At 46.9% G+C, this 19,897-nt stretch overlaps 1 protein-coding gene across 1 annotated transcript in view; it reads right to left on the bottom strand.

Moving 5' to 3' along the window:
* Positions 1–19,897, bottom strand: part of ATAD2 (ATPase family AAA domain containing 2) — a 113,184-nt gene that overhangs the window by 47,763 nt on the left and 45,524 nt on the right. The window contains exons 8-18 of the mRNA XM_063924386.1: positions 16,297–16,420; positions 15,935–16,045; positions 15,648–15,756; positions 15,255–15,370; positions 14,201–14,375; positions 14,019–14,107; positions 7,538–7,697; positions 6,959–7,049; positions 6,468–6,782; positions 5,892–6,027; positions 5,344–5,530 (exon numbers count right to left, since the gene is read on the bottom strand). Coding sequence (XP_063780456.1) covers positions 5,344–5,530; positions 5,892–6,027; positions 6,468–6,782; positions 6,959–7,049; positions 7,538–7,697; positions 14,019–14,107; positions 14,201–14,375; positions 15,255–15,370; positions 15,648–15,756; positions 15,935–16,045; positions 16,297–16,420 — 1,613 coding nt within the window. The remainder of the gene's footprint in view (positions 1–5,343; positions 5,531–5,891; positions 6,028–6,467; positions 6,783–6,958; positions 7,050–7,537; positions 7,698–14,018; positions 14,108–14,200; positions 14,376–15,254; positions 15,371–15,647; positions 15,757–15,934; positions 16,046–16,296; positions 16,421–19,897) is intronic.

Here is a 19,897-nt window from a genome sequence, read left to right on the forward strand (position 1 = left end):
AAGGACCATGGGGAATAGCGGCTCCGCAGGAGACTGGGCACAAAAGTAAAAGCTTTAGGACTACCTGGTGTGCACTGGCTCCTCCTCCTATGACCCTCCTCCAAGCCTCAGTTAGGATACTGTGCCCGGACGAGCGTACACAATAAGGAAGGATATTGAATCCCGGGTAAGACTCATACCAGCCACACCAATCACACCGTACAACCTGTGATCTGAACCCAGTTAACAGCATGATAACAGAGGAGCCTCTGAAAAGATGGCTCACAACAATAATAACCCGATTTTTGTAACAATAACTATGTACAAGTATTGCAGACAATCCGCACTTGGGATGGGCGCCCAGCATCCACTACGGACTATGAGAAATAGAATTATCGGTAAGTAAATTCTTATTTTCTCTAACGTCCTAAGTGGATGCTGGGGACTCCGTAAGGACCATGGGGATTATACCAAAGCTCCCAAACGGGCGAGAGAGTGCGGATGACTCTGCAGCACCGAATGAGAGAACTCCAGGTCCTCCTCAGCCAGGGTATCAAATTTGTAGAATTTAGCAAACGTGTTTGCCCCTGACCAAGTAGCTGCTCGGCAAAGTTGGAAAGCCGAGACCCCTCGGGTAGCCGCCCAAGATGAGCCCACCTTCCTTGTGGAATGGGCATTTACAGATTTTGGCTGTGGCAGGCTTGCCACAGAATGTGCAAGCTGAATTGTACTACAAATCCAGCGAGCAATAGTCTGCTTAGAAGCAGGAGCACCCAGCTTGTTGGGTGCATACAGGATAAATAGCGAGTCAGATTTTCTGACTCCAGCCGTCCTGGAAACATATTTTCAGGGCCCTGACTACGTCCAGCAACTTGGAGTCCTCCAAGTCCCTAGTAGCCGCAGGCACCACAATAGGCAGGTTCAAGTGAAATGCTGAAACCACCTTAGGGAGAAATTGAGGACGAGTCCTCAAATTCTGCCCTGTCCGTATGAAAAATTAGGTAAGGGCTTTTATAGGATAAAGCCGCCAATTCTGAGACACGCCTGGCTGAAGCCAGGGCTAACAGCATTACCACCTTCCATGTGAGATATTTTAAGTCCACAGTGGAAAGTGGTTCAAACCAATGTGATTTTAGGAATCCCAAAACTACATTTAGATCCCAAGGTGCCACTGGAGGCACAAAAGGAGGTTGTATATGCAGTACCCCCTTGACAAACGTCTGTACTTCAGGAACTGAAGCCAGTTCTTTTTGGAAGAAAATCGACAGGGCCGAAATCTGAACCTTAATGGACCCTAATTTTAGGCCCATAGACAGTCCTGTTTGTAGGAAATGCAGGAAACGACCCAGTTGAAATTCCTCTGTAGGGGCCTTCCTGGCCTCGCACCACGCAACATATTTATGCCAAATACGGTGATAATGTTGTACGGTTACATCCTTCCTGGCTTTGATCAGGGTAGGGATGCCTTTTTCCTTCAGGATCCGGCGTTCAACCGCCATGCCGTCAAACGCAGCAAGTCTTGGAAGAGACAGGGTCCCTGCTGGAGCAGGTCCTTTCTTAGAGGTAGAGGCCACGGGTCCTCTGTGAGCATCTCTTGAAGTTCCGGGTACCAAGTCCTTCTTGGCCAATCCGGAGCCACGAGTATAGTCCTTACTCCTCTCCTTCTTATGATCCTCAGTACCTTGGGTATGAGAGGCAGAGGAGGGAACACATACACTGACTGGTACACCCATGGTGTTACCAGAGCGTCCACAGCTATTGCCTGAGGGTCCCTTGACCTGGCGCAATATCTGTCTAGTTTTTTGTTGAGGCGGGACGCCATCATGTCCACCTTTGGTTTTTCCCAACGGTTCACAATCATGTGGAAGACTTCTGGGTGAAGTCCCCACTCCCCCGGGTGGAGGTCGTGTCTGCTGAGGAAGTCTGCTTCCCAGTTGTCCACACCCGGAATGAACACTGCCGACAGTGCTATCACATGATTTTCTGCCCAGCGAAGAATCCTTGCAACTTCTGTCATTGCCCTCCTGCTTCTCGTCCCGCCCTGTCTGTTTACGTGGGCGACTGCCGTGATGTTGTCCGACTGGATCAGCACCGGCTGACCTTGAAGCAGAGGTCTTGCTAGGCTCAGAGCATTGTAGATGGCTCTTAGCTCCAGGATATTTCTGTGAAGTGATGTCTCCAGGCTTGACCACAAGCCCTGGAAATTTCTTCCCTGTGTGACTGCTCCCCAGCCTCTCAGGCTGGCATCCGTGGTCACCAGGACCCAGTCCTGAATGCCGAATCTGCGGCCCTCTAGAAGATGAGCACTCTGCAACCACCACAGGAGAGACACCCTTGTCCTTGGAGACAGGGTTATCCGTTGATGCATCTGAAGATGCGATCCGGACCAATTGTCCAGCAGATCCCACTGAAAAGTTCTTGCGTGGAATCTGCCAAATGGAATCGCTTCGTAAGAAGCCACCATTTTTCCCAGGACCCTTGTGCATTGATGCACTGACACTTGGCCTGGTTTTAGGAGGTTCCTGACTAGCTCGGATAACTCCCTGGCTTTCTCCTCTGGGAGAAACACCTTATCATCCCTAGGAACAGCAGACGTGTCGTCGGAATCAGCTGCGATTTTGGAATATTTAGAATCCACCCGTGCTGTCGTAGCACTACTTGAGATAGTGCTACTCCGACCTCTAACTGTTCCCTGGACCTTGCCATTATCAGAAGATCGTCCAAGTAAGGGATAATTAAGACGCCTTTTCTTCTAAGAAGAATCATCATTTCGGCCATTACCTTGGTAAAGACCCGGGGTGCCGTGGACAATCCAAACGGCAGCGTCTGAAACTGATAGTGACAGTTCTGTACCACAAACCTGAGGTACCCTTGGTGAGAAGGGCAAATTGGGACATGGAGGTAAGCATTCTTGATGTCCAGAGACACCATATAGTCCCCTTCTTCCAGGTTCGCTATCACTGCTCTGAGTGACTCCATCTTGAATTTGAGCCTTTGTATGTAAGTGTTCAAGGATTTCAGATTTAAAATAGGTCTCACCGAGCCGTCCGGCTTCGGTACCACAAACAGCGTGGAATAATACCCCTTTCCCTGTTGTAGGAGGGGTACCTTGATTATCACCTGCTGGGAATACAGCTTGTGAATGGCTTCCAATACCGCCTCCCTGTCGGAGGGAGACGTTGGTAAAGCAGACTTCAGGAACCGGCGAGGGGGAAACGTCTCGAATTCCAATTTGTACCCCTGAGATACTACCTGCAGGATCCAGAGGTCCACTTGCGAGTGAGCCCACTGCGCGCTGAAATTCTTGAGACGACCCCCCACCGTACCTGAGTCCGCTTGTAAGGCCCCAGCGTCATGCTGAGGACTTGGCAGAAGCGGGGGAGGGCTTCTGTTCCTGGGAAGAGGCTGCCTGCTGCAGTCTTTTTCCCCTTCCTCTGCCCCGGGGCAGATACGAGTGGCCTTTTGCCCGCTTGCCCTTATGGGGACGAAAGGATTGAGCCTGAAAAGACGGTGTCTTTTTCTGCTTTTCACCAAGCAGCTCAGGAGAGCCACCTAGTGTGCACCCTTCTCGTTCGGGCACAAAAATCTAACTGAGGCTTGGAGGAGGGTCATAGGGGGAGGAGCCAGTGCACACCAGGTAGTCCTAAAGCTTTTACTTTTGTGCCCAGTCTCCTGCGGAGCCGCTATTCCCCATGGTCCTTACGGAGTCCCCAGCATCCACTTCGGACGTTAGAGAAAATATATTCAGCAGGTTTCTCCTATTTTCACCAGGAGAGGGTGCTGTTTGCACACATAGAATTTACTGGTGACTGTAAAGCTAGAATAGGGGGAGGCTGCACTGTACTTTGGCGCCTGTAATAAATCCTAAGATGGCCGCCACTGCAAAATTGTGGACATCTCATTGAGAAGGGGGGTCTTTCATCGGTAAGTGTAAAACACGGGCCGCACATGATGCTTCCTGTTGCACCCCCTTGTGCTTTCAGTGCCCGCCCGAAGCTGAGTAAATCTCCTCAGCTGCGCGCTTACTGCAGCGTCTCTCCCCCGCTCCCCGCCTCCGGCGGCTGAGGTTATTAGCTCAGCCGCGCGGCATTGTGATCTGCCGTTTGACGCGCGCGCACTGGGACCGCTGTATCATGTCCCGTAGCGGCGCCTCTCTAACGCTGACAGGGTAGCCTCGCTGCGCTGTTGAAGGGGTCCCGGCCTCACACTGTTGTGCTGTCTGGCGCGCTGCTGCGGGTCTGCTATTAACTATTAAGTGGCCATGGGCTCTGAGAATTACAAGTCAGCTACTGGTTACTGTATACATAAAACAGTCTTCTTCAATACTCACAGACCTGAGTTAAAGAGGATCTCCTGTGAGAGATGCAGATCCCTTCAAAAGGGATCTTTGTCTCTCAGTATTATTGAGCTTTGTTCCCCTTTTCCTAGAGAGACGCAGCACCTTTACCATCCTGTCGAGAGATGCCGGTCCATTCAATAGGGATCGTTGTCTCTCATAAATCTGCGGCTTTTGTCTCCCTTTTCATTAGGGTGACGCAGCCTATATCAAGAAAAAATAAATAAAATATAAAATAAGAAAATTTAGTCAGGAGCTCTGTGCTCCCATGTGCTGTACCTCCAGCACAATTTTCAAAAAGGCATGAGGGGCGTGAAGGGGGAGGAGCCGGCTGTGCAGACAATGCTAATTTTTAGATTGTGCCACACCTCTGGTTGCAAGCTTCACACCCCTAATGTCTAAGAGGAACTCCAGTGTCCCCTAGTGGATGAAAGAGAAAATAAAGTTAACATCTCAGGTCAGATTTCTAGCACTGCTGAAGATCATTTCATAGGGTGCACTAATGTACTTGAGGCTTTGCACTCCTTGTATTTTGTCATACACAAACCGCCATTCATTTTTCATTCATCCTTAAGCAGGACACTAGGACTATTGGGTACAAAAGCTAAACAAGAAATCTGAGCACTTTAAGTCAGAAACTCCACCCATTCTCTAGATCAGTCAGCCAGTAAATTTGTTTACAGTGTATTTCCAGATAGACTCCTGGTAATCTAACCATGGGACTCCACTACTCGTGTAGTTTCCCAGAAATGTGGCTGAAGCAGAGCCAGGAACTCCACTTTCATCAAGACGTCATCCAAGTATAGACAAAAATAAAATTAAGAAGAGTACAGTGTTTAAGAGCAAGCTGTCTAAGCAGTTTCTCACGCTCTAATTTATGTGACATTAGAACAATAAACTACTATAAAAATGTAATACCGCAAGCCCAAATAAAAATGTCACATTTAAACCAGTTCATTCACAAAATGAGTAAAACTTTAAAAGAGAGAATTTGCAATCATCAGTATGGTAAGCAGCGCTGGTTTTACCTGTGCACAGGTTTCTTCTGGGGAAGTCACACTAACACCAAAGAGTACAGCCAGATCCAACGTGTACACAGTGAACTTCTCCAACGCATGTATGACTGCTGGGGCCAGGTGTGTGCCCTGACCTAGTCCTGGTTTGCCAGATAGCAAGAGCCTGGGTCTATAAGATGTTGGCTGGCGATTTGCGTTCCTGGACCAGAGAAAACAGTAGGATTAGCATCTTATAACGTGCGTAATATTTGAAGAGCACAGGCCTAGCGAAAAAACCCTAATCAAATGTAACAGTTTAAAACCCCTTCTCGGTTACACTCTGGACAGGATACCATGTATTGGATACCGTTAAGCAGTGCATTAACACATTTCTTGAGATCATGAAGTTTTTTTTTATAGCTATATAAAATCCATATTCGTGTACATTTTGAGACACTGGGGATGCTGGGTTAGAGTGAAACCACGAGCGCAGGATATAGACCCGGAGTGCATTAGTAACTCTTCTTAAGAGCTTGTTACACATTTTAGATGTTTAAGAACAAATCTTTCAAAAAACTTACACACTAAAGTGAAGAAATGGACGGCTTTCTTTCTGTTTAGTGTTATTGAGTTTATGGAGGAATCCGTTTTCAAATACAGAGGGTCCTTCCTCATCGCTGTACAGCATGTCCTCATCCAGCAGGTTACTTGAAAACACTGGAGATCAGAAAAACGGATGAGAAACCCACAATGGTGCTGGGAACTTTTGACTTGATGGAAAACCTAGATATTGGCTTGTGAACTAGCAGATATTGGCTTGTGAACTAGCAGCGATTGGCCACAGTACATTACAATGCCGGAACTCTGACTAGCGGTGAAATACCAACACCACAGGATTTCCTCCCTCTATGGGTGTCCACGACACATGTAGTGAGAATAAATCCTGTGGCTGGCGAGTGAGCCACCATGCACACAAGGGGCTAGCGCTCACCCTGCAGCTGGCATACTGGTGGTCGGGATCCCACCCACTGGCTTTACATACTGATCCCTTTCATGCGATGAACGCATGCCCGTGAACTGGGTAGGAAATGTAACATGGAAAAGCAAGCCTAGTGGTTTAGTACATGAGGATTAAACCACAAAATATTTCTACATACCGGATTCGCTCTTTTTGTTGAGTCCTTCATCCACATGTGGGAAGACTTTCCATAAATCCTTCAAAATCTTGTTAAGTGTGTTCTGAAGCAAAGGCTTGATAATGGGTGACAGTACCCGTCCAGGAGAGACCTGGGCCCTCTGGGACGCCGGCACAATTTTCAGCATCGCTAGCATAAAGTCTCTAGCAGTGATTTTAATGGAAGACACATCCAGCACCAACTTCTCCGTGGTGGTGTAAATCTGGGGGTAACGCTTACGGACAGCGCACAGGGCTGCTTCAGCGCACACAGATTTTATGTCCGCGCCACAGTAACCTGCCCAAAAAAAAAAAAAAAAAAAAAAAAAAAAAAAAAAAAAAAAAAAGGATTTAACGGCGATAAGAAAATCAAAATAAAATATGTTAAAGACACAATTCTGCATAAACACCTAATCCTGCAGCAGCAGGGTAACGCCTGTTAAAACCCCCAAGCCTATGCAACACAAAACTTACCAACACACTTCTCAGACAGTTCTTCCAGAAACATTCCCGATGGCTTTGGATTCCATTCTTGCGTGTGTATTTTTAGGATTTCCAATCTTGCCTAGCAATGGAAACACAAGTAAAATATTGCAATATTACTAACGCTCAACACAAAATTACATCAAATGGGCAGGAAAGCAAAACATCAGTGTTCAGAGTAATGAGCAAAAACCATCAGGTAGTTTATGTTTTAAGTTTTAAAGAAATTGCACTGTTCCTGGTTGGTGCTTACGCCTTAATTAGTATAGCCAAGAGATAATGGTTATGCTTTACGTGACACTTCAGTGCTGTGCAAACCTGTCTGTACACAGCACAAAACCTAATAGTGTGCTTGAAGATAGGAATGTGAATAGTATGTGCCCCCTACTCCCTGGTGTAAACAGTAGACACACACTGGAATAGTAGTGATGGCAAAGAGGGGTTAGTTGTGGGGCGTATATGGTTTTCCCTCTCTACACTATAGAACACTGAGGTGTCAGAGGTAATCTGGGACTGTGGATCGATGCTGGCAGACCAACGCACGCAGTAATTGATAAGCACTGCACTTACATATCTGTCTGGCAAACTGAAAAGAAATTCTCTGTCAAACCGTCCTGGTCGCCTGAGAGCTGGATCAATGGAGTCGAGTCTATTGGTGGCTCCTATGACGACAATCTCCCCTCGGGCATCCAAACCATCCATAAGAGCTAGCAGTGTGGAAACTATGGAGCTGATTACAGAAATATCACTCAATGTATAGAAATAATGAACACCTTCCCAAAGAAAATAAGATTTTACTTACCGATAAATCTATTTCTCGTAGTCCGTAGTGGATGCTGGGGACTCCGTCAGGACAATGGGGAATAGCGGCTCCGCAGGAGACAGGGCACAAAAGTAAAAGCTTTAGGATCAGGTGGTGTGCACTGGCTCCTCCCCCTATGACCCTCCTCCAAGCCTCAGTTAGGATACTGTGCCCGGACGAGCGTACACAATAAGGAAGGATTTTGAATCCCGGGTAAGACTCATACCAGCCACACCAATCACACTGTACAACCTGTGATCTGAACCCAGTTAACAGCATGATAACAGCGGAGCCTCTGAAAAGATGGCTCACAACAATAATAACCCGATTTTTGTACCAATAACTATGTACAAGTATTGCAGACAATCCGCACTTGGGATGGGCGCCCAGCATCCACTACGGACTACGAGAAATAGATTTATCGGTAAGTAAAATCTTATTTTCTCTAACGTCCTAGTGGATGCTGGGGACTCCGTCAGGACCATGGGGATTATACCAAAGCTCCCAAACGGGCGGGAGTGCGAATGACTCTGCAGCACCGAATGAGAGAACTCCAGGTCCTCTTTAGCCAGGGTATCAAATTTGTAGAATTTTACAAACGTGTTCTCCCCCCGACCACGTAGCTGCTCGGCAGAGTTGTAATGCCGAGACCCCTCGGGCAGCCGCCCAGGATGAGCCCACCTTCCTTGTGGAATGGGCATTTACATATTTTGGCTGTGGCAGGCCTGCCACAGAATGTGCAAGCTGAATTGTACTACACATCCAACTAGCAATCGTCTGCTTAGAAGCAAGAGCACCCAGTTTGTTGGGTGCATACAGGATAACAGCAAGTCAGTTTTCCTGACTCCAGCCGTCCTGGAAACCGATATTTTCAGGGCCCTGACAACATCTAGCAACTTGGAGTCCTCCAAGTCCCTAGTAGCCGCAGGTACCACAATAAGCTGGTTCAGGTGAAACGCTGACACCACCTTAGGGAGAAACTGGGGACGAGTCCGCAGCTCTGCCCTGTCCAAATGGACAATCAGATATGGGCTTTTGTGAGACAAAGCCGCCAATTCTGACACTCGCCTGGCCGAGGCCAGGGCCAACATCATGGTCACTTTCCATGTGAGATATTTCAAATCCACAGATTTGAGCGGTTTAAACCAATGTGATTTGAGGAATCCCAGCACTACGTTGAGATCCCACAGTGCCACTGGAGGCACAAAAGGGGGTTGTATATGCAGTACTCCCTTGACAAACTTCTGGACTTCAGGAACTGAAGCCAATTCTTTCTGGAAGAAAATCGACAGGGCCGAAATTTGAACCTTAATGGACCCCAATCTGAGGCCCATAGACACTCCTGTTTGCAGGAAATGCAGGAATCGACCGAGTTGAAATTTCTTCGTGGAGCCTTCCTGGCCTCACACCACGCAACATATTTTCGCCACATGTGGTGATAATGTTGTGCGGTCACGTCCTTCCTGGCTTTGACCAGGGTAGGAATGACCTCTTCCGGAATGCCTTTTTCCCTTAGGATCCGGCGTTCAACCGCCATGCCGTCAAACGCAGCCGCGGTAAGTCTTGGAACAGACATGGTACGTGCTGAAGCAAGTCCCTTCTTAGCGGCAGAGGTCATGAGTCCTCTGTGAGTATCTCTTGAAGTTCCGGATACCAAGTCCTTCTTGGCCAATCCGGAGCCACGAGTATAGTTCTTACTCCTCTACGTCTTATAATTCTCAATACCTTGGGTATGAGAAGCAGAGGAGGAAACACATACACCGACTGGTACGCCCACGGTGTTACCAGAACGTCCACAGCTATTGCCTGAAAGTCTCTTGACCTGGCGCAATACCTGTCCAGTTTTTTGTTCAGGCGGGACGCCATCATGTACACCTTTGGTCTTTCCCAACGGTTCACAATCATGTGGAAAACTTCCCGATGAAGTCCCCACTCTCCCGGGTGGAGGTCGTGCCTGCTGAGGAAGTCTGCTTCCCAGTTGTCCACTCCCGGAATGAACACTGCTGACAGTGCTATCACATGATTTTCCGCCCAGCGAAAAATCCTTGCAGTTTTTGCCATTGCCCTCCTGCTTCTTGTGCCGCCCTGTCTGTTTACGTGGGCGACTGCCGTGATGTTGTCCCACTGGATCAATACCGGCTGACCTTGAAGCAGAGGTCTTGCTAAGCTTAGAGCATTATAAATTGCCCTTAGCTCCAGTATATTTATGTGGAGAAAAGTCTCCAGACTTGATCACACTCCCTGGAAATTTTTTCCCTGTGTGACTGCTCCCCAGCCTCTCAGGCTGGCCTCCGTGGTCACCAGCATCCAATCCTGAATGCCGAATCTGCGGCCCTCTAGAAGATGAGCACTCTGTAACCACCACAGGAGAGACACCCTTGTCCTTGGAGATAGGGTTATCCGCTGATGCATCTGAAGATGCGATCCAGACCATTTGTCCAGCAGATCCCACTGAAAAGTTCTTGCGTGGAATCTGCCGAATGGAATCGCTTCGTAATAAGCCACCATTTTTCCCAGGACTCTTGTGCAATGATGCACTGACACTTTTCCTGGTTTTAGGAGGTTCCTGACTAGCTCGGATAACTCCCTGGCTTTCTCCTCCGGGAGAAACACCTTTTTCTGGACTGTGTCCAGAATCATCCCTAGGAACAGCAGACGTGTCGTCGGAAACAACTGCGGTTTTGGAATATTTAGAATCCACCCGTGCTGTCGTAGAACTACTTGAGATAGTGCTACTCCGACCTCCAACTGTTCTCTGGACCTTGCTCTTATCAGGAGGTCGTCCATTTTCTTCGAAGAAGAATCATCATTTCGGATATTACCTTGGTAAAGACCCGGAGTGCCGTGGACAATCCAAACGGCAGCGTCTGAAACTGATAGTGACAGTTCTGTACCACGAAACTGAGATACCCTTGGTGAGAAGGGCAAATTGGGACATGGAGGTAAGCATCCCTGATGTCCCGGGACACCCTATAGTCCCCTTCTTCCTGGTTCGCTATCACTGCTCTGAGTGACTCCATCTTGATTTGAACCTTTGTAAGTGTTCAAATATTTCAGATTTAGAATAGGTCTCACCGAGCCTTCTGGTTTCAGTACCACAATATAGTGTGGAATAATACCCCTTTCCTTGTTGTAGGAGGGGTACTTTGATTATCACCTGCTGGGAATACAGCTTGTGAATTGTTTCCAATACTGCCTCCCTGTCGGAGGGAGACGTTGGTAAAGCAGACTTCAGGAACCTGCGAGGGGAAACGTCTCGACTTTCCAATCTGTACCCCTGGGATACTACTTGTAGGATCCAGGGGTCCTGTACGGCTCCAGCGTCATGCTGAGAACTTGGCAGAAGCGGTGGAAGGCTTCTGTTCCTGGGAATGGGCTGCCTGCTGCAGTCTTCTTCCCTTTCCTCTATCCCTGGGCAGATATGCTTATGGGGACGAAAGGACTGAGGCTGAAAAGACGGTGTCTTTTTCTGCATAGATGTGACTTAGTGTAAAAAAGGTGGATTTCCCAGCAGTTGCCGTGGCCACCAGGTCCGATGGACCGACCCCAAATAACTCCTCCCCTTTATACGGCAATACATCTTTGTGCCGTTTGGAATCTGCATCACCTGACCACTGTCGTGTCCATAAACATCTTTTGGCAGATATGGACATCGCACTTACTCTTGATGCCAGAGTGCAAATATCCCTCTGTGCATCTCGCATATATAGAAATGCATTCTTTAAATGCTCTATAGTAAATAAAATACTGTCCCTGTCAAGGGTATCAATATTTTCAGTCAGGGAATCCAACCAAGCCACCCCAGGCTGAGGCGATCGCTGGTCGCAGTATAACACCAGTATGTGTGTATATACTTTTTAGGATATTTTCCAGCCTCCTATCAGCTGGCTCCTTGAGGGCGGCCGTATCTGGAGACGGTACCGCCACTTGTTTTGATAAGCGTGTGAGCGCCTTATCCACCCTAACTTCTGGCGGGAAAGGGTATACCGCCAATAATTTTCTATCGGGGGAACCCCGCGCCTCATCACACACTTCATTTAATTTATCTGATTCAGGAAAAACTATAGGTAGTTTTTCCACACCCCACATAATACCCTTTTTTGTGGTACTTGTAGTATCAGAAATATGTAACACCTCCTTCATTGCCCTTAACAAGTAACGTGTGGCCCTAAAAGGAAAATACGTTTGTTTCTTCACCGTCGACACTGGAGTCAGTGTCCGTGTCGACCGACTGAGGTAAAATGGGCATTATAACGTCCCTGACGGTGTTTTAGACGCCTGGACAGATACTAATATGTTTGCCGGCCGTCTCATGTCGTCAACCGACTTGCAGCGTGTTGACATTATCACGTAATTCCTTAAATAAGCCATCTATTCCGGTGTCGACTCCCTAGAGAGTGACATCACCATTACAGGCAATTTGCTCCGCCTCCCAACATCGTCCTCATACATGTCGACACACACGTACCGACACACAGCACACACACAGGGAATGCTCTGATAGAGGACAGGACCCACTAGCCCTTTGGGGAGACAGAGGGAGAGTTTGCCAGCACACACCAAAAACGCTATAATTATACAGGGACAACCTTTATATAAGTGCTTTTCCCTTATAGCATTTTAATATATGTAGTCATATCGCCAAATCAGTGCCCCCCTCTCTGTTTTAACCCTGTTTCTGTAGTGCAGTGCAGGGGAGAGCCTGGGAGCCTTCCCACCAGCATTTCTGTGAGGGAAAATGGCGCTGTGTGCTGAGGAGAATAGGCCCCGCCCCCTTTTCGGCGGGCTTCTTCTCCCGTTTTTCTGAGACCTGGCAGGGGTTAAATACATCCATATAGCCCCCAGGGGCTATATGTGATGTATTTTTAGCCAGAATAAGGTACTATCATTGCTGCCCAGGGCGCCCCCCCCAGCACCCTGCACCCTCAGTGACCGCTGTTATGAAGTGTGCTGACAACAATGGCGCACAGCTGCAGTGCTGTGCGCTACCTTATGAAGACTGAAAAGTCTTCTGCCGCCGGTTTCTGGACCTCTTCATTTTTCGGCATCTGCAAGGAGGTCGGCGGCGCGGCTCCAGGACGAACCCCAGGGTGAGACCTGTGTTCCGACTCCCTCTGGAGCTAATGGTGTCCAGTAGCCTAAGAAGCCAATCCATCCTGCACGCAGGTGAGTTCACTTCTCTCCCCTAAGTCCCTCGATGCAGTGAGCCTGTTGCCAGCAGGACTCACTGAAAATAAAAAACCTAACAAAACTTTTACTCTAAGCAGCTCTTTAGGAGAGCCACCTAGATTGCACCCTTCTCGGCCGGGCACAAAAATCTAACTGAGGCTTGGAGGAGGGTCATAGGGGGAGGAGCCAGTGCACACCACCTGATCCTAAAGCTTTTACTTTTGTGCCCTGTCTCCTGCGGAGCCGCTATTCCCCATGGTCCTGACGGAGTCCCCAGCATCCACTAGGACGTTAGAGAAAACAGAAAAGTAGCATTTGGGGAGTTGGGAATTGCAGTATTAAATTCAAAGCAATAACCCCAGTAAACAAATGGTCTAATGAGACATAACTTTAGGGCAGTACGGATGGTGTAATGGTTACCATTACTGCCTTACAGCACTGAGATCATGGGTTCGATTCCCACCATGGCCCCAACTGTGTGGAGTTTGTATATTCTCCCTATACTTGCGTGGGTTTTCTCCGGGTACTCCGGTTTCCTCCCACAATCCAAAAATATACTGGTAGGTTATTTCGCTCCCAACAAAATTAACCCTAGTATGAATGTGTGTACATGTGGTAGGGAATATAGATTGTAAGCTCCACTGGGGCAGGGACTGATGTGAATGGGCAAATATTCTCTGTAAAGCGCTGCGGAATGTGTGCGCTACATAAATAACTGGTAATAATAATTATTATTATTACCAGCTTTCACCAATGGTTTATTGCTAAGCAAGCCATTAATTGCCAAGACTTGCGTATGCTACACCTTCAGGTTTGAGGACCAAACTAAAAGGCAGATGTTTCTTTGGACCCCATAAGCTTTCATGCCAGGTGGCTTGTAAATGGTTCAACAAACTAAATCTCTGTAGTACGGTGGCTCCCTGTTTATAGTGCCCCATGTATAACACTCCCACTGCCAGCTATACCAGATGCACAGAAACGCATACTGAGGTAATACTGAAATAAAGTCACACCCTCTTTCCGATTAACGCTGGAGTTAAGAGACTGAGCACTGGACAAGGTAAGAACATCGCAGATTACCTGTGGATTTGGTCTTGTCGGCTGGATCGCACAGGAGCCAAGCCATCGATCTCATCAAAAAAGATAATTGAAGGACGCATTTGATAAGCCTAATCAGAGAGAGTTGATTCTTTTTTTGTTTAAAGTTAAAAAAAGAGAAGTCACAGCTACAACTTTGAATTTTCCGTAGAGCAAGTCATTACCTGATCGAAGAGCAGCCGCAGCTGCCGCTCAGACTCTCCAACCCATTTACTCAAGCAGTCCGCTCCTTTCCTCATGAAGAAAGCAACTCTCCTATCACCAACACTGCACTCGTTAGCCAAAGCTCGGGCAACCAAAGTCTTACCAGTACCAGGGGGGCCATAGAACAAGCAGCCTCTGTCATAAAAACAAACACAGAGCCGTATAAAGCTATACGACATGGGACGTTACAGACACCTGTTACACATCAACTAGCCTTGGGACGCTCGGGCGAGTGCACCGGACCCCAGGCACCAGCTGGAAACAGGTCATAGAACCAAAAAGGTCCCATCCCCTCACAGTTTACACATTAAGTAGCGCTAAACACTAGTAAAAGCATATCTGACACAGTGGGTAAGGAGGTAATGTGTGAAATATGTTGTGCTGCATGTGAAGCAGGTAGCTTGGGTACTTTGGTGGAGTGTCGCTCCAAAGCAAAATGGGGCAGATGTATTAACCTGGAGAAGGCATAAGGAAGTGATAAATCAGTGATATGTGCAAGATGATAAACGCACCAGCCAATCAGCTCATAACTGTAAATTTGCATATTAGAGCTGATTGGCTGGTGTGTTTATCACCTTGCACATATCACTGGTGTAGCACTTACTTATGCCTTCTCCAGGTTAATACATCTGCCCCATACTTTGATATTTAAAGTGCTGAATCCCCATTGAGTTTCTATACCCTTATGGTGCGGTCTTAACACAACTAGATGAATAAGAAAAGGAGAATAAAGTCTCACAGGGTGGTTAGTGAGTGCACACTATTCCGACACACATTGGGTGGGGTCAGATAACAGGAAAGTAATTTTGCCTTTATTTTCTGTACATACTCAAGCCATCTTATTGAGAATGCCCTGTATGTATACACATTTAGTGGAATCTTTTATTTTTTATTTTAGATCTTGTGCCTTAAAATTCATCACCATAGCTGGTGTGGATACATTGAGCTGCATCCGCAGACTGACACTTAAAAACCTTACGCTCATTTTGGAACAAGAAATATGGCCAAACCAACCTTGGAGGCTGAATTTTAAATCTCTCAAAGACTTCTGGGTAGAGTAAAGGGAAAACCACCATCTCTTTTAGAGAAGCGATGTGTTTGGAGAGGCCTCCAACACTACTGAACCGAACCTGGGAAATGACAAAAGACCACACGTTCACATAATTTGGAACAAAGCCTACAGTTTTACCAACACCACCCACCAACGGGTTAGCATGCTAAAAGTGTCCAGGCATGTAAACTTATCCATAAGGAAAAAGGTGCTTTACAAAACATTGTCATATAGTCTACCATCATTTCCAGTCTATATGGTAACAACCAATTTTCACATAACAAAGTCTAGATATATAAGAACTACGCCGCACAAATTCCAGTTTATAAGCCGGTGGAGAGGTTTCTCAGACTTACAGTTGTATCTATCTGCATTGGATCCACATCTGCCAGGCTAGCACCAATTTTCATGCGATCCTTATGGATTCCCTTTAAGTCTTCTCTATGCAAGTTCATCGGGAGACACCTTTTATTAGGGAGAATTAAGAAAGTCACACACAGAAGAGCACAGGTAATATTACAAGAGCAAAGCACAAACTCATTGGACCAACAAGTATACCTCACAAATATTACTATGGTCAGGTGGCCGACGCAACAAAAAGGTGGCTTAAGCGGTCCTCTCCAATTGTGGAGATGTAACGTACCTGCTGATAGCCTTGTTACGGCTCCGATTCACACGCCTTTCAAAGTGTTGTTCATCATCAGATGAAGACGATGAGGAAGTCGAGTCACTGCTATGTATAGCATGTCTTCTCCTAATAGGACAGAATGGTGATTTTAAAAACTGAACATAATTATTATTATTTTTTTTAGTCTCCATGCGCGCACCCCTACTCCAGGAAAGGTCCACCAGATTACAAGTCTCAGTGGATTGGCTCCAAAGTTCAGTGTTTATGTTTTTAGTCAACCTCTGCATATATTATATAGGCAATCTGAAAAGACATTTTCCTATTACTAATAAAAACTATTATTCTAGCAGTTACACCTTAAACCGTTCCTTCCTAACCTGTTAATACGCCTTTTGCAGTAAGGACTCCTCGGCCCAGCAGATCCAAATCTGTATCTTCGGCGCCTTGTAGGAGATGGTGAGCTGGTGTAGAACATGCCTCGCTTCTTATGGTTTCTGGGTTCTGTGCAAAAAGTTCCACCAGTCAGAAACACAGCCATGTAAAACAATTACACTCCGAACACTTTCAGAAGGCAGCAGGTAACCCACACATTGTGTAAATGCATGTTTGAAAATACGGCTTTAACACGTTACACCGCTGAAGGACAAAGGAGCCCGAGGCATCCAGTAGTTTGGGCAGGATTAACTATTTTCTGTCTAAACCCCTTAATTTCTTTTGGCTTGTTACCTGAAAATCGGTTGAAATTTTATCAAAAAGTTGAGGGATGGCTAATTTTGTCCCAATTAAAAAAAAAAATCTGGTGGAAATTGTTTTTGTAATGAAAAAATATTACAGTGCAGAGTAGAAAGCTACCCACCCGGGCCAAGATGGGTGAAGCCAGAAGTGACTGTTAATAACAGACAGCCGGAATCCCAGCTAACAGGGGCTATTCCCACTCGTGGGTGTAAAGAACATCCATAGAGTGGGACTAGAACCTACGGCGAGCACAGCGAGTCACTGTGCCGGCAAGGGGACTCTTTGTGCTCGCACCGCTGCCGGCATACTGATCCCATCCAAAACTAGCATTTTTGGAGATTCAGACTAGGGGCTGGATGTAATGAAGTCCGAGTTGGCCGGAGATGCGGGTTCCCGGACGAACTCAGACTTCTTTTTAAAGTGGCAATAATGTACAAGGCAAAACAATGCCACGTAAACAATTGCCACTTTAAAAAAACATCCGAGTTCGGTTGGGAACCTGCACCTCCATCCAACTCGGACCTCATTACATCCGATCCTAGGTGTGGAATCTGAAACTTGGTAGAAGGTATGCACAGATGAACAGATAACTGCTCTGTGTAACTTCCACCGACACACCGTGGCAAACCGCCCAAGATGCACAGACCAAAATGAGCCTGTAGGGAAGGAAGGACCGCTGTGTTTGAAGATACACCAGGCAGATGGTGACCATAATCCACCAAGCAATTAACGCTTTGAGGCTGGCCAGTCACGCTTGGGTGCGTCCACGAGAAATTAGAGAACAGTACATCGAACAGAAGTACAATTGATATAAACAGACAATAAAGTAGACAACTCTTCCCCCCTCCAACCCCTCCCATCTCCAGCCTGACTAGCCAGTACCTCAGTTATTGTTTTGTGCCTGTGGAGTACAGACATTTTTTTTTTTGTACCTATAGTTTTTAGTTCGTTTTTTTTTTTTTTTAATTGTTTTCTTGGTTCTGGGGTACCTAGTCCCTGTACACAGGTGACAGGTACTATTGGACTGGGGTTAGTTAATTTCCCACTGTCAGCTGCCTCTAGAAGGGTCACCACATTTCATCACTTTGGCTCTCTAATTCTCTGTGGATACTGGATGAGGCGCCATTAAGGTACAGAACAGTCACAATCTATCTTTGACAGCATTGGACTGTTCTAGGTGTGGGTGTGTGTGCTCTCCGCTCGTGTGTCCGTCAATCTCGCCCCCACCCCCTTCCTCCCCATCCCCGGAAGTGACTACGGAGACTCTACTGCTCCTTTTACTGTGGGGAGCGAGTGTGAGGGGGTGATTGATCCAGTCTGCTGCCGGACACTCGGTGTATTGGCGCAGCGGTCCGACAGCGGGGGTCCGTTAGCGGAGAGGCGCGGCAGTTACGTTGACGGTAAAGAGACACTTCCCGCCTTGGTACACCAGCACGCGCTTCCGTCCAGCCTCTGTGGATGTCTCTGAACTCCGGGCGCCATCTTCAGCCGGAGGGGAAGCTGCGCAGCACATGAAAACACACGCTTAAATTACACATTTAAGCTTCTCACTCTGCTCGGTTCAGACGGGGGGGATCAGCAAAAACAAAGTATATTTGTGACCTATATTGTTATGTATACTAACGCCTATAGTTTGGGGCACTCATTGTAAGAAGGGGGCTTCACTGCTAGAACTAAATTTATTGAGGTTCTAAAAGGCATTTGGGAACAGTTTAAGTTCCGAGAGACCTTTTATTTGTTATTATTCAACTATTTGTGATAGGAATATGGCCACTAAGCTGGACAAATCTACTAAAGGGAAGACCGCTTTGGTTATTTTGCCTGTGCACAATGTGGTTCCGAACGGTCAAAAGGTAGCACGGACGTGGGTACTGCCAATACAACATGCTCTGGTACACCAGTAGCGGACCAACAGGGAAGTTCTGTAGATCAGTCCATGCCTCCGTGGGCAAAACACATGGTCGATGCCATTTCAGAGTTACGTCAATCCCAGTCAGGGACGGCTCCCACTAAGACTTCTGAAGAACCACTGTGGGCTAAAAATATGGCCAAACATCTCTCGGACTTAACACAGTCCTTGAATAAATTTGTAAACTTTTCAGGCGGTTCGGCTGCGACAAAACAGACACATCCATTACCCGCCATAACCTTTCCGGGGAAGGAGTCCGATTCTCCGGCCCCTTCCTTGGAGGATGGTGAAGTAGACCCAGAATGGGAGGATACTTCACCTTGGGAAGAAGAGGAGCTATCTACCAGCTCAGTTGTCAGACTGCTGATAGAGGCTATTCATCAGACTCTTAACCTCCAAGAGCCGGAGACTTCTGCTGCTTTTTTCAAAAGACAGGTTGCCGTTTATCCTTCTTATTCACACTTTGCAGATATCTTGAAGGAACCCTGGCTTAAGCCGGACTCTCGTTTTCAAGCCCCTAAAAAGTTGAGATTTCTTTATCCCTTTTCTGAGGAAGATACAAAATTTTGGGAGGCAGCCCCAAAGGTAGATGCTCCCATTACACACTTGGCAAAAGCTACGGTTATTCCATCAGTACAGTGTGACTTTGAAAGATGCTACAGATATGAAAGTTGAGGCAATCCTTAAATCTATGTTCACTATCAGGTGTTTCTTTGCGCACAATTCTTGCTAATGCTTGGGTTCTTAAGGCCGCTGATGATTGGCTCGCTCAACTGGTGTCTGGAATGCAATCTGACGATCCGTCAGAAGCTATTCAATTGGCAGGATAAATTTAGGAGGCTCTGTCATATGTTGGAGAAGCATTGTTGGACTCTGCTGCGTTACAATTGTGGGTCTCTGCCATGGCCGTCACAGCAAGACGGTCTCTTTGGCTTCGGGTCTGGAATGCTGACTCAGATTCAAAACAGATCCTAACAGCTGTACCCTTTGAAGGGGAGTTTATCGTATCGGAACAAAAAAACAAAAAACAAAAAAAAAACACAAAAAAAAAACAAACAAAAAAAAAAAAAAAAAAAAAACGATTTTCGGATACTACTGGTGGTAAAAGTCCTTTTCTTCCGGTTGCTCCTCAAAATCCAAAATCAATGAAGTTTCGGTCCTTTCGTACTCTAGGCAGACGAAGTTTTAGTCCTTTCTGGTTTTTTCAAGATTTCCACGAAGAGGAGCATTCAGGGGCAGAGGAACACAGGTAGCTCGTAAACCGGCCGTTAAGCCTGCCAAAAAACCTGCTGCATGAAGCCTCAGGGTCTTCGGAGGGATCAATGGTGGTCTGG

The sequence above is a fragment of the Pseudophryne corroboree genome, chromosome 5 (assembly GCF_028390025.1).
Source record: "Pseudophryne corroboree isolate aPseCor3 chromosome 5, aPseCor3.hap2, whole genome shotgun sequence".
In the NCBI taxonomy this organism is placed as follows: domain Eukaryota; kingdom Metazoa; phylum Chordata; class Amphibia; order Anura; family Myobatrachidae; genus Pseudophryne; species Pseudophryne corroboree.